Source organism: Loxodonta africana, chromosome 3, assembly GCF_030014295.1.
Source record: "Loxodonta africana isolate mLoxAfr1 chromosome 3, mLoxAfr1.hap2, whole genome shotgun sequence".
Classification (NCBI taxonomy): domain Eukaryota; kingdom Metazoa; phylum Chordata; class Mammalia; order Proboscidea; family Elephantidae; genus Loxodonta; species Loxodonta africana.
The window spans coordinates 212,569,411-212,584,541 of record NC_087344.1 but is presented as its reverse complement, the minus strand read 5'-3'; the positions used below and the strand labels follow the sequence as shown (position 1 = coordinate 212,584,541).

The window sequence follows — 15,131 nt, the reverse complement described above, 5'->3', positions numbered from 1 at the left end:
ATGCGCTGTTCTCCTGCTCTTGTTTCTTGGTGGTATGAGGTCCCCTGTTTCTCTGCTCATTTTTCTCTTTTATATCTCAAAAGAGAGTGACTTAAGACAAAACCTAATCTTATGGATTGAGTCCTGCCTCATTAACATAACTATCACTTATCCCACCTCGTTAACATCATAGGAAGATCACATCAGATGACAAAATGGTGGACGACCACACAATACTGGGAATTATGGCCTAGCTAAGTTGACACACATTTTTGGGGGACAATTCAATTGATGACACCCCCCTTGTTCCAAGGCCCTTTTTAATTAGTAAGTTTCAGTCTTTGTCCTTGAACTTACTTGACGTAGAACCTTCTGCTTGGAATCTTTACTAATTTCTATGAAACATTTTGCAGGCTTCCACAATGCTCTGCAAAATGCTTGTTGTCAAGGTGTGCAAGGCCAGTCTACTCTCTCTTTATGTTATCAGAATCTGCTTTGCGGGGTAATGAGGGGGGCATCGTGCCCCCGCTGCCTGGAGTGAGGTCTAAACACACTCCTTATGAGGCAGAAATAGGGAGGCCTTCCTTGGAAACTGTATGGGGCAGTTCTCTGTTCTACAGAGTTGCTATGAGTTGGAATCGATGGCAGCAGGCTTGGGGCTCACACTTTCTGAGTAACCACATTAAGCTTTCCCTAGTGGCTCTAGGGAAACCCTGGTGGCATAGTGGTTAAGTGTTACAACTGCTAACCAAAAGGTTGGTAGTTCAAATCCACTAGGTGCTCCTTGGAACTTGATGGGGCAGTTTTACTCTGTCTTATAGGGTTGCTATAGAGTCACTATGAGTCGGAATTGACTTGTTGGCAATGGGTTTTTGTTAGTGGTTGCAGACTGAGTTACTTGTGTATCTAGTGTTTCTCTCCTAGACTGTTTCATTTTAATTCAATTCAATCAGAAGCAACTTAAGTTTTGAATTTCTATTATGCTTTCAAATTGTATTTTATATAGCTGATGATTCCAGGGTTCTCTCAGAGGCTCTCCAAAGTCTGATAGGACCTGTTGTGCACATCCAGAGAAGCCAGCTAACCTGCTAACAGGCAGCAGGGGTTAGGGGTGGTCTCCCCACACAGGCAGCCACTCAGTCTCATTTGCACAGAAACATAGCCATACAAAGTGGCCGGGACCCTGACTACTGGTGAAGCAGTTCATAGACGCTCTCTTTCTCTTGTCTGTTCTAGTGGGGGGCTGGATCTTTTCCAATCCGGATGGAGTGTGCACAGCAGGAAACACCAATTACCAGTATGCGGCTCCCTTGTCTCTGCCTGCTCCCCACTCCCACCACGGCTGTGAGCATTATCCCGGCCTCCGGGGACGCTGGCAGGCTCCCTACCCTTCAGCCTATGTGCATAGAAACCATTCTCCCACAGGTCTGTAATTCTGCTAACTAAACCCTGGGGGCATGGGCGGTGGGGGAAAGAAATGCATAAACAGCCAATAAAAAGAAATATCTGAATAGGAAACTCTTTTCAGCTACTGCATCTATGTAATATTATTGAATAGTATTATTTTTGTATGCTGTTTTATTGTAATATTAGTAATATTGTATTGTTATTTTGTATATTAATGTTTGATTATCTAGTTATATCACTATTAGCCTTTTGTAATTATTTCATAAAACACCTGGTCTCTTGGCGTCTACTGGTGTGAAAGCCTCGTCCCAGAGAGCTGTGTACTGAGCAGTTTCAGCTGGACCTCTTAACCTGAGGTCAGTCCTGTGGGTTGGAGATCCTCAGCTCCTTACCCTCACCATGGCTCTTTTCTCCAGTTGCATTACATGGCCGTGTCCGGGGAATGCTGATCCATCACTGCAGTGCTATTAGGAAGGTCTCTGAGGATCTGGACCACTCTAGTCCTAGTTTGAGTCGGCGGGAGGTATACAAACCCATCCTTAATGATCTTTGCAACCTGATTATTTTTTTAAGTTGGCACTGCTGTTCATGTACTTTCTTTTCAGTGATGATGGCTTGTCTGCTGTGGCCTTGTGTACATTCAGAGTTTGCCTAGTTATCAGATTTGTATGAAGGAAGGGAGAAATGGAAAAAAAAGGATTACATTTTCACTCAATTATTTATGCAACAAATATTTATTGAAGGCCAACGTGCGCCAGGTTTCTGTTTAGGTGCTAGGGAAAACCATGAACAAAATGGACAAATACTCTATCCTCATGGAGATTATATCCTAATATGGGAAAGATGGACACTAAATAAAATAAATAAGTAAAATGCGTGCAGACGTGGTGCAGGGTGTGATGATTCCAGCCTCCTTCCTTCCTCAGCAACACCCTGGGCTCTGCATTGGCAGCAGGGCTTTCCTGGGTCACCAGCTGCCTGTCCTTGTGCCCTTTCACCTGATATCCCAGCAACCTTGACAACGGCTTTCAGGAGGCGGACCACGTAGCTTAAGGATACCAGAACCCAACCAGTGGTCTCACTCTACTTCCTGGTCCTTTCCGTGGTCAGCACCCAGAGTACCTGCTATGCACCAGGCATTCTTCTAGGTAACGGAGGTTAGAGCTCAGGGCTAGAAAGAAACAGAAATAAATAATCACGATACAATGCAGTGAGTGCTATAACATGGCCCTGGACCTGCAGCATCACCTAGGAGCTTGGCAGAAGTGTAGAAGCCTAGGGCTCCACTTCAGACCTCCTGAATCAAAGTGTGAATTTTAACAAGATCCTCAGGTTATTTATATGCACATTGAAGTTTGAGAAACACTATAAAACACAGAAGCCAAGGTGCTGTGGGAGTGAAGCGGAAAGAGCAGCTACCTCTGCTGGGGGTGGGGCGAGCCAAGGGGGCCCAGAGGGGTTAACATCGAAACTGAGCCTTGAAGGATGAATAGAAACGAGCAGAGGTGGGAGTGGGTGGGGTGAAAGTGGGCAGGGATGCCACAGGGCAACGGCGAAGGGCTTGCCGGGAAGAGGAAGCAGAGCCACAGAAGGCAAAAGAACCTGAGTTGCCTGGGAATAGGTCTGGAAGAGTCCAGAGGTGGCAAATGCTGCAAGTGCCAGATCATGGAAAGTCTAGGAGTCACCAAATGTTTCCAGGTCAGGAGTGACAAGGCCAGGTGTATACACTGCAGTCTTCCTCCCTTCCTCCCCTTCTCTCTTCCTTCTTCCTTTGCTTCTTTCTGTTGCATTACTCTATTTATGCAAATGAAGATTTGAAGACTTATATGTCACAGCCACTCTTTCTGAGTAGATTTTGAGACCTACTTGGAGGTCACTGGAAAGAAGAGTAAGGATATGAACCTCGGAAATCTCATCTGGGCCACTAGTGGCCCTTAGTCAGAGCCTGAGAGTGTGCTGATACAGTCCATTCTTTATTTTATTTTTTTTTAAATAGACTTTATTTTTAGAGCAGTTTCAGGCTCATAGAAAAATGGAGCAGGGAATATTGGGAGTTCCCAATAATCGCCCCCACTACACCCATACATTTTCCCTATTATCGGTATCTTGCATTAGTGCAGTATGTTTATTACAACTGATGAACCAATATTGATACATTTGATCCATTCTTAAAGGGGAGTGTTGTTAGTTGCTGTGAAGTCCATTCCAAATCTTGGCAACCCCATGTATGCAGAGTAGAACTGTTTCATACGGTTTTTAAGGCCATGACCTTTTGGAAGCAGATCTCCAGGCCTCTGGGTAAGTTCAGCTAGTAGTCGGGCACTTAACCATTCGTACCACCCAGGGGCTCCTCTGTGGTGAGATGAGTTAGAGTTGTGTCACAAAGGCAGATGTCTCACCTCTGAGCCTCATCTTTAAAATGGAGCTGAGAAGCTGTTGTGAAGATTAAAATAGGAAAGGCACCTGGTATATTGTTGGCATTCAATAAACCTAAGTTCCTCACTCTTTTCTATTTCCTGCAAACTGTTGGTGTCTATAGCACAAACCATGATTGCATTTTGCCCTTAGAATGATGTCACTGGTCACCATCTTTGTATGTTCTATATGCTCCAACAACTGAACTCTTGTTATTTCTCTAAAGTGAATTTGATAGAAAGCTCAAGCGATAATCTACAAGTTTTCTCAGGACCTGAAAGCTGGACTTCTTTATCCTCCACACCCCATGCCAGCATCCTGTCTGTACCCCACACCAATGGACCCATCAATCCAGGGCCCAGGTAAGACAAACAACAGCAACTTGGTCATTGTGGTCTTGCGGGGGGGTGGGGGGGGGTCTAGTTTAGCACTGGGAACTCCAGATAGTTCTTTTTCCTGGGGCCATAAAGTGGCTTGATCTGAACTGTTGTCTTGATTTCCAAGACCCATGGGGTCACTGTGAGTTGGAATCGAGTCAACGGCAACTGGTTAGGAAGTAAAGATGATGACGGGATGGACTGTTCATTCCTGGAAAAGGATAGTGGGAAAGCACGTGTTGAGTCATACTCTCTTTTGTAGTTTTTTAAGAAGGAAAAGACAGTATGGCCTGGGATCACTTGTTCCAAACTAGTCAGAAGTACTGTCAACTTTGATGATAGCAGATAGATACTGACTACTGGGAATGGGGTTAGGAATTGAAGGGGTAAAATATAAATATACACAGAGAATTCAAAACCCTTGATCATCCATATTCTCATAAAAGGATAGGTTGCGGGTACTTGGTTCACAACCCAGGTAATAGGACTAGGTGTAGCATGTAAAACATAATACCAGAGACCTGTATTTAGTTCTGACTTTTGGAGTAGAAAGAAAAAGGACCTTGGAGTCTGACAGATGTGGGTTTGAATCCCAGTTCTACCTCTTATTGACTTTGTGACTTTGGGCAATTTTCTATCTTCCCCCTTCCTCCTCTTTTTTTTTTTTTAATACAAACAAAACCTGATTAATATATTTAGAAAGATAAGAGAGAATGTTGCATTCTTAAAACAACAGCAAAACAGTATTAGAAAAATTACAGTGTGTAGAAATTTAAAACATAATAAAAAAACTTTCTCATTACAAAAGAATATGTGCTAATTACAGAGAATACAGAAAATACAGAATATCACAAGGAATAAAATCATAATCATTCATAATCACAGCATTAAAAGAAAACTTTTAGTGTATTTCTTTTCAATCTTCATTTGGCAGATATTATTTTTATACATTAGCACACATATTATTGTACAATAACACATATATTTCAAATAATTTTTATACAAATAGTGTTGTACTGTTGGCAACCTGCTTAAGAAAAAAAAAGGAAAACAAAAAACGAACTCTCAAAACTAACACTATATCCTGAACTTTTCCCCATGTTATTAGGTATTTTTGTACATTCGATTTTTAACACATGCATGCTATTACATTGTATGGACCCACCATGATTTATTATACCAATTCCCAATCTTTAGACATCTAGACTGGCTCCAGCTTTTCAAAATTATGAGTAAATGATGCTGGGATAAACATCCTTGAACATGAATCTTTGCCTATATCTCTAAGTGTCTCAGGTGGGTAGTCTTCTTAAGTCCGTTTAGAGCCTGGGGATCATCACCATAATATTAATACAAAATCAAACCCGTTGCTGTCGAGTTGATTCCGACTCATAGAGACCCTATAGGACAGGGTAGAACTGCCCCATACAGTTTCCAGCTGGTGGATTCAAATTGCCCACCTTTTGGTTAGCAGCCAAATGCTTAATCACTGCACCACCAGGGCTCTGTAACATTAATAACAGCTAACATTTACTAAGCATGTTGTATACAGGCAAGTGATTCCAAACTAGTTTCTCTGTCTCCAGATTCCATGTTTTTGCTTTTGCTCAATAATGCTTCTTCTTTTTTTATTGTACTTTATTTATTTATTTAAAAAATTAAAAAAATATTGTGCTTTAGATGAAGATTTACAGAACAAACTATCTTCTCATTAAACAGCTAGTACACATATTGTTTTGTGACATTGGTTACCAACCCCACAACATGTCTACACTCTCCCCTTCTCGACCTTGGGTTCCCTGTTACCAATGCTTTCCTGTCCCCTCCTGCCTTCTAGTCCTTGCCCCTGGGCTGGTGTGTCCCTTTAGTCTCATTTTCTTTTATGGCCCTGCCCCTTGAGGACAAGAACAGGACAAGGATACCCTTTATCACCACTCCTATTTAACATTCTGCTGGAAGTCCTAGCTAGAGCAATAAGGCAAGAAAAAGAAATAAAGGGCATCCAAATTAGTAAGGAAGAAGTTAAACTATCCCTATTTGTGGATGATATTTTTATGATACTATACATAGAGAATGCTAAAGACTGCACAAGAAAACTACTGGAACTAATAGAAAGATTCAGTAGAATAGCAGGATATAAGGTAAACATAAAAAAATTAGTTGGATTCCTACACACCAATAGAGAGAACAATGAAAAGGAAATCAGGAAAACAATACCATTTATAATAGCCCCTAAAAAAATAAAATACTTAGGAATAAATCTAACCAGAGATGTAAAAGACCTATACAAAGAAAACTACAAAACACTGCTGCAAGAAACCAAAAGAGATCTACATAAATGAAAAAACATATCATGCTTATGGATAGGTAGACTCAATGTTCTGAAAATGACAATGCTACCCAAAGCAATCTACAAATACAATGCAATCCTGATCCAAATACCAACAACATTCTTTAAAGAGATGGGAAAACTAATCATTACTTTATATGGGAAGGGAAGAAGCCCCAGATAAGTAAAGCACTATTGAAAAAGAAGAATAAATAGGAGGACTCGCACTACCTGACCTCAGAACCTACTATACAGCTATGGTAGTCAAAATGGCCTGGTAGTGGTACAATGACAGATACATTGACCAATGGAACAGAACTGAGAACCCACATGTAATCCATCCACCTACAGTCACCTTATCTTTTTTTTCTCTTTAATAATTTTTATTGTGCTTTAAGTGAAAGTTTACAAATCAAGTCAGTCTTTCACACAAAAACCCATATACGCCTTGCTACACACTCCCAATTACTCTCCCCCAATGAAACAGCCCGCTCTCTCCCTCCACTCTCTCTTTTCGTGTGCATTTCGCCAGCTTCTAACCACCTCCACCCTCTCATCTCCCCTCCAGGCAGGAGATGCCAACATAGTCTCAAGTGTCCACCTGATCCAAGAAGCTCATTCCTCACCAGCATCCCTCTCCAACCCATTGTCCAGTCCAATCCATGTCTGAAGAGGTGGCTTCAGGAATGGTTCCTGTCCTCAGCCAACAGTCACCTTATCTTTGACAAAGGCCCAAAGTCCTTCAAATGCAGAAAAGGCAGTCTTTTCAACAAATGGTGCAGGCAAAACTGGATGTCCACCTGAAAAAAAATGAAACAGGACCCATACCTCACACCATACACAAAAACTAATTCAAAATGGATCAAAGACGGAAATATAAAACCAAAAACTATAAAGATCATAGAAGAAAAAATAAGGTCAATGCTATAGGCCCTTATTAATCAGCAGGATACAAACCATAACTAACAACACATAAACTCCAGTAGATAAGCTAGATAACTGGGATCTTCTAAAAATCAAACACTTATGCTAATCAAAAGACATTACCAAAAGAGTAAAAAGAGAACCTATACACTGGGAAAAAAATTTCGGCTATGACAAATCTGACAAAGGCCTAATCTCTAAAATCTACAGGAAAATCCAATACCTCTACCACAAAAAGACAAATAATCCAATTGAAAAATGGGGAAAGGAAATGAACAGAAGACTGTCTTCACCAAAGAAGACAGTCAAGTGGCTCATGATCACTAGCCATTAGAGAAATGCAAATCAACGAGTACCATCTTACCTCATTAATGGCATGAACCAAAAACACAGAACATATTATTGTACTTTAGATTAAGGTTTACAGAACAAACTAGTGTCTCATTAAACAGTGAGTACATGTATTGTTTTGTGACATTGGTTACCAACCCCATGACATGTCAACACTCTACCCTTCTTGACACAGGCAATTTTCTTAACCTCACTGAGCTGCAGCTTTCTTATAGGTAAAATGGAAATAATATGAGCTATTCTGTAGAGTCATAGCGAACATCAAAATAATATGAACTACTCTGTAGAATGATGGCAAGCCTCAAAAAATGCATAAAAATTCTTCGTAAGCAGTAATGTTCTATGTAAATGTCAGGTATTGCATTCAACATGAATATGTTGAATTTCAAGAAGGTCCAAAAAGGGATTAAAATGAAAAGATAGGACCTGGGGGGAAGTCAGATGATTTTCCGGAAAAGAAAAGTTGGGAGGATGCGATGGGCTTAGGTCTAGAGCTGTGCTTCTTGAACTTCAGTGTACACTGGAATCACATGCGGATGATGCTAAAAACAGACTCTGATTAGTAGGTCTGGGCTGGGGCCTGAAGTCCTGCCTGTCTAACAAGCTCCGAGGGGTTGCAGGCGTTGCCATGACACACAGGTTCTAGAGCGGTGCTGTCCAATGTGGCAACCACTAGCCACATGTGGCAAGTGTGAGCACTCGAATGTGCTGAGTCCAAACTGGGATGTGCTGTAAGTGTGAAACGTGCACAGGATTTTGAAGATTTAGTGTGAAAAAAATACAAATCTCACTAATAATTTTTTATATTGAATGCATGTCAAAATGATAATATTTAGAATATTTTGGGTTACATAAAATATTAAAAATAAATTCATTTTTTCTCTTCTTTTAATGTGGCCACTAGAAAATTTAAAATTGCATATATGGCTTGCATTTGTGGCTCACATTTCTTTTTGTCAAATATTTTACTGTGTTTTAAGTGAAAGTTTACATGGCAAATTAGGGTCCCCTTTTTTTTAACCATTATTTTACAAATCGTTCCATGACATTGGTTATAGTTTTCACAATGTGTCAGCATTCTCGTTATTTCCATTCTGTCTGTTCTGTTTCCACTGGTCTAGCTTCCCTGCCCTCCTTACCTTCACTCACATTTTGTTTCTGTGGGCAGGGCTGGTCTAGAGAATCTAAGGGAAAAACCAGTGACTTGGGGTGTGCTAGGAAATGAGAAAGAGAATGAACAGGAAGTGTTCCTGAAGACACTAGACAATCATGTGCCAAGTTCTGTACCAGATACTGCATATAAGTTGTCCATAGTACTCAAAGACATCTATATGACAGGTACTAAAATTCGTATTTGACTGATGAAGAAACGTAAGCACAGAGGCATTAAAACCTTTCTGAAAGCCACACAGTAAGTAGTGTGACTCAGAACCTGTGATTTTTCTTATGGTCCATGAGACATCAGAAAAGGGCTCTAAGGAATCTTCTAGAAGAGCCTCTTCTGGAAATTGAGGTCAGAGTCCCAGCAAGCTGAGCTGGCTCAGAGCGAGGTCAGAGGGTGGGGTTCTGCAGGCTGCATAGATTCCCAGGAGGTCTACAGCGTCTGATAGATGGCCAGGGTGCAAGGTGGTATTTCTGTTTCCTCATTTGTGTGTTTAACCCATTCCTGTCTCCATAAAAATATTGTTGGTGGGAAGCAAGTGTGATCAGTGCCATCATCAAGTATTACAGTCAGAACATGGTGACACCTGAAGGCTTACGGTGCCAGAGGCTATTCTACCTGTTTCAACTGCAGGCCTTTTCACCAGGGTTCTAGTAAGGTGCAAACTTCGCTACCTATTACAACCAGTTGGGAAGCTTCAAAGAATCCTGATACCCAGGACACATACCACACCAATGAAATAAAAATCTCTGGGGCATCAGTATTTTAAAAAACTCACTAGGTGATTCCCAGGTGCAGCCAAGTTTGGGAAGCAGTGCTATAGAACAAAAGAAGTCAAAGAAAGTGGCATCACTCCCAGCCTTCCTGCGGTGGACCAGAGCTGACGGGTGGAAAACCAGGAACGGCATGTTCCATGTTAACGGAATGGAAGAATTAATTGTAACTATCACCGTTTAAAAAAAATTTTTTTTTTTTTTATCACCGTTACTGAGTGTCTGCCAGGTGCCTGGCCGGCATAGTCCTTTTCTCATTTAATCCTCATAACCACCCCTGTAAGGTCTGTATAATTATCTGTCCAGATCTTGAAGATGTGGAAACTGAGGCTCAGAGATATTAAATAATTTGAACAAGGTCAAAACACTTGCAGAGTCAAACCCAGGTCTTCTGACTCCAGTATGTCCTGGTTGTTAGGCCATGCTGCCTCTATCTGCCAGTGAGAGGGCCTCGCAGCTCACACAGTCTGAATACCCCTCATTTATCCCTTGCCCATTTTACATGTGCAGCCAGGGAGGCCCAGGAAAGGGAAATGCACCAGGTCCAGGCCTCAGGACACCCATCCTTATGCTCATTCCTCTACACCTCGCGGCCTCTCTTGGGTTTTCTGCAGAAATGGGGCCAGTCTGTGTCAGCTGGTGCTGAGTCGTGGCAGGCACCGTCCTCATAGACCTGTGCCCTCTCAGCACTGTTCACTGGCCCTTCTCCTCCCCTCTGTCTCTGTCTCCGCAGCCCCTACTCGTGCCTGTGGACCATCAGCAATGGTGGCGGGGGCCCTGCTGGGCCAAGTCCAGAAGTACACGCCAGCTCTCCGGGCACCTTTCTCCTGGGCAACCCAGCTGGGACTTCATCCCCTGCCGTGCTCTCCACCCAAGCACCCACTTCGGCTGGCGTGGAGGTTCTGGGGGAGCCTTCGCTGACCAGCATTGCTGTGTCCACCTGGACAGCAGTGGCCTCGCATCCTTTCTCGGGCTGGGGGGGTCCGGGTGGGGGTGGGCACCATTCTCCTTCCTCCTTGGACAGTTAGGCAGGACCCTAGGAAGAGCGTCGGCAGAGAATCTTGTAGGTGTAGAGCGCTTAGAAACCCCATCTGCTGGATCCCAGTGAGTCAGACTGCAGGCCTCCTCACCAAGTGAGCTGGGAGGGGTGCGTGGGTTACACCAGAAGTCCTGCTGGGAGATGGTTTAGTTTGGAGGATGCTAATTACAGTCGATTTTCATTAGCTGAGGATTTGTGAATTCGCCTACTCGCTAAACTTTATCTGTAACCCTAAAACCAATACTTGCTGAGCTTTTGTGGGCATTCATAGACATGTGCAGAGCTGTGAAAAACTTGAGTCGCCCCAGGCTCATATTCCTAGCTGAGGTGGTCCAAGGCTGGTAGGGTATTAGCCAATTCAGCGTTCTAGAGAACTTCTCAGACTATAAAAAATCCTGCTGCCGTAGAGTCGATTCCGACTCATAGAGACACTATAGGACAGAGTAGAACTGCCCCTTAGAGTTTCCAAGGAGCACCTGGTGGATTCTAATTGCCAACCTTTTGGTTGGCAGCCATAGCACTTAACCACTAGGCCACCAGTGTTTCCTCACGGACTATGACTGCCTGTAATAAGGAGACTCGCCTGTGTCACTGGCACCCCTCATCCATTTTCCTTTGCATGTCCATTTTCTCTCCAGATTATCCATGCCACGCTTAGCAACAGGAGTTCAGTGGTACCTTCCTTGTGCCCTGTCCTTACTCACAGATGATTCCAGAAGGCATCCTCACTTCCTGTTCTGCGCAGGCGTGCAAAGCTGTGAAGTGCGCTTGGAGTTTACCCAGCCTAGTGCTACCGCTTCTTACATTGTGCACCCCTGGAAAGTGTGTGGCCACAGGGCCCAGCTTAGTTTCTGCTTTGAGGCCAAGAGAGGGCGTGAGCCCACGGAGTGAGGTTAAAAAAAATAGAGCTAAGCAAAGATTATGCACTGGAGTGTGCCTTGAGTTGAGGAAAAGAGGCCATGTCACTTTCTTGCTCAGAAACCTTCGATGCCTCACTATTGCCTACAGAATAAAGTCAATTTTCTTTACTATACAGAGGTCCTCTAACTTCTCTTCCCAAAGCACTGCATTCATTAGTTGTAGTTCCCTCTGTTACCCCTTTAGCATCCTGTATGTCAGTCAAGGCAAACACCACTCTGTTTTCTGAACATTCATTGCACCTTTACCCGTGCATAGAGTGTTTGTCCAGTTCCACCTGTGCCAATCCTACCCATTTTCCAGCGACTTGCTGAAACGCCACCCCTGCGTTAAACACCTGGTTTGCCTAGGCATATTTGACCTTTCCCTGTTCTGTGGTCCCTCGCCGTTTCTGCTCTGTTACAGCACTCACCTTATCTGCCTTGCATTTGTGTTACCTGTGAATGTACCTGTCTCCCCACTAGACTGTAAGCTCCTTGAGGGTGAGAAATAGCTTTCTTTTCTTTGCATCCTACAGCACCTGGCACCATGCCTTACCTAGAGCAGGAGACCAATAAACACTTGCTGAGATGAATTGGTGTGAAGTGTATGTGTGCTAAGAGGACAGTCGTGAGGCTGACCAGGTGGCAGAGTTGAGAAGACACACGTCCCACGATAGTGTATCGTGTCAAGGTGGGAGACCGAGAACATGCTGGTGTTCACTCAGGCTCTTCGTCTGAGCTACAACCAGTTCTGAGTGATCTAGGATATGTGGAGATAGGGGTGTGCTAGAGTGATTTCTCCTAAACACTGCTCCATGGGTCCCCTACACTGGATCCCCTAGAGTACCTGTTAGAAATACAGATTCCCAAGCACCACCCCAATCTATCGGACCAGCATTTTTAGGGCTGGAGTCCAAGAATCTGCATTTCAAACAGATGCTCCAGGTGGTGGTTGCAGAGCCAGGTTTGGAAACTCTTTGCCTAGACCAGAGAAATAGGGTGGTAAATATTCCAGGAACCTCCTCTCAGATGAATTTTTACATCTGCTCTAGCCCAGGTCGTTGCTATAACCAATGAGCAAAATGACTCATTTCCTTAGCTTTCCTTTTATTTTTCTGCCCGCCACTGGATGAGCCAATATTCGTGGGAGTGAGCTTCCAGATCTGGGAGGGTGAGCAGTTGTCAAAACATTGACACCAGACTGCACTTATTGGAGCTGTCACTGAGGGAGTCATGGCAGTTCCACTTGAAGCCTGGCAGTGGCTCAGCTGTTCCCACCACTATTCTATCAGCTGAACCAGTGCACCCCCTGTCCCCTCCAAGCCTGTGTCTGTGGGAGTCAAACATAGCACTGTTTAGTGCTTGGCTCTTTTGACAGAGAAGGGTCCTTTAACATGCTGTGGATAGCACCGTCCGGGAACTCCAGCGTGAACCTGGGTATTTCTGTGCTATCCCAGTGTTTGGAGGCAGACCTTTGGAAACAATGCTGCTGCAGCCTTACGGTGTCCTGGGAAGCCTAGGCACCCCCTCGGGGTTGCCTGGTGGGAGCTACCGGCTACTAATTGGTGTGTGAATGACTGAGGCACCAGGTACCCACACAACTGTTCTTGGAAAAGCTGCCTCCTCAGCATGTCCCTGAGGCAGGACTGTCCCCTGGCTCCTGGGGCCCTTTGCAATGCCATTAGAGGCCATTAAGATATTATTAGCACCTCTGCAAGGTAGTATTTGGTACATTTTAAAAAGTGGCCATTTCTCATTCCGTTAGAGCTTTAGGTTACTGCTGCCTCCGATTGCCCCAGGAGGTTGGGCAAAGGCCTCTCCACCAGTCTTTGCAGCAGTCAGTCATGCACCGAGTGCCTAGCAAGTGCGCTGAGGTATGTGAACATCTATCTTTAGTCTCCCCTTTCCTACATCCTCCCCCTGTCCCCTTAAGCAAACAGAAGACTTGGGCCAGAGGCACAGGATGAAATAATCCAATAGCCTTAATTCTTCTTCTCTTTAAAAATATTTTATTTATTTCTGGTGGCAAAATATACAACCAAGCATACATCCATGCACAATTTTTACATGAAAAGTTCAATGACATCGGCTCATACTTCACACTGTGTTGCCATTCTTACTGTTTTCACCCATATTGTTTCATCACCACCAATCACCATCTGCCTCTGAAAGTTCTCATCTGTGCTTTAGACGGACTGTTGGTAGGCTAAGCTCATATAAATAACTACAAGGCGCTACGCTCAAGGCAAACATGTTTTATTAATTGGGCTAAACCGTTGTTTAGTTCGATGATGGCTTATTGGGATAGTTTTAATCCAAAGTTTAAAGATCATTTCTGGGCATTAGATTCGGGGTCCCCCCATCTCAGTGTATCCAATAAGTCTGGGATCCATATGAGTTTGAAGCTGCACAGTTTTCCTTTTTTAATCAGGATCCACGTGTTGGTGCTTGATCAAAGTGTTCAATATTGGTAGCTGGGCACCAGCCGTTTCTTCTGGTCTCGCTGTGACGGAGTAGTAGTTCATGGAGGCAGTTAAACCGGCAGTCCATTTTGTTCTTTGACTTCTAGGTCTCCTTCTTCCTCTGCTGTTCCAGGAGAATAGAGACCAACTTGCAGGCTTTTAAGATCCCAGATAAACTTCATGCTTGTTTCCGTCTATATTGCTCAGGTGATTTGGTCTTCTGCAGGGCGATCACATGCGTGTTATCTGAGTTTGGGATGATTGTGTCTCATCCATCTTCTAGGAGGCTCAGTTGGATCTGTGATGACTTTTAAACATACAGCACAATAGTTGGTTCTACACAAGGATCTCTACTTGGTGTTAGCTAGAGCCCTGAACTTTCCAATCTTTTTTCCAGATGGATAGTTAAGGGCTAATTTCTGATTGGTGGAAAAATACCAGTTTCGTAAGTCAGTTTAACAAATGACAGAATATCTAACGTGTTAGACAAATTTTGTAGCCTTTTATACTGTTACCTCACCCATGTATCTTCTTTACCAAGGTCATCGTAAACAAAAATGTCTCCACTTCAGGTTTTCAGTCCAACCCACATGAAATTTGTCTTTTTATAGAAAACCTAAATCTCATACATTCTTTTAGCGGGGTGGTAGACATTTCAATTCTCTCTAAATTCTCTCTAAAGCATTTCCCCTTGCGGGCCATTATGTGGGTCTCTACAGCCTCCCCAGCTCTCTCCTTTCTGGGTGAGACAGCCTTGTCACCTAACACCTCTGCCCACCGCAGTGAAATCAGATGCCTGCTGACCCTTCATGTCCCTCACTGGATGCCTCCTAGAACTGGGGAGGGGGGAAAGGGAGGTGAAACTATGAAGGGATTGGAAAAACACCAAGTTACTAAGAAAAAAAATCTCAATAAAAGAAATTTGAAGCCTGGTAAGTATCTGCTATTCCCCCTTCCCCCAAAACTGGAATAAATTTAGGTGAATGTCAGCAAGTTAAAATATCGCACTTAACG

General features: G+C 43.5%; 1 protein-coding gene across 1 annotated transcript in view; it reads left to right on the top strand.

The window, feature by feature from the left end:
• The window catches only part of TBX19 (T-box transcription factor 19), a 38,110-nt gene extending 27,113 nt beyond the window's left edge, over nt 1–10,997 (top strand). The window contains exons 6-8 of the mRNA XM_003415060.4: nt 1,216–1,404; nt 4,028–4,163; nt 10,451–10,997. Of these exons, the coding sequence (XP_003415108.1) occupies nt 1,216–1,404; nt 4,028–4,163; nt 10,451–10,745 (620 nt within the window). The 3' untranslated portion in view covers nt 10,746–10,997. The remainder of the gene's footprint in view (nt 1–1,215; nt 1,405–4,027; nt 4,164–10,450) is intronic.
• Nucleotides 10,998–15,131: the final 4,134 nt, after the last annotated feature.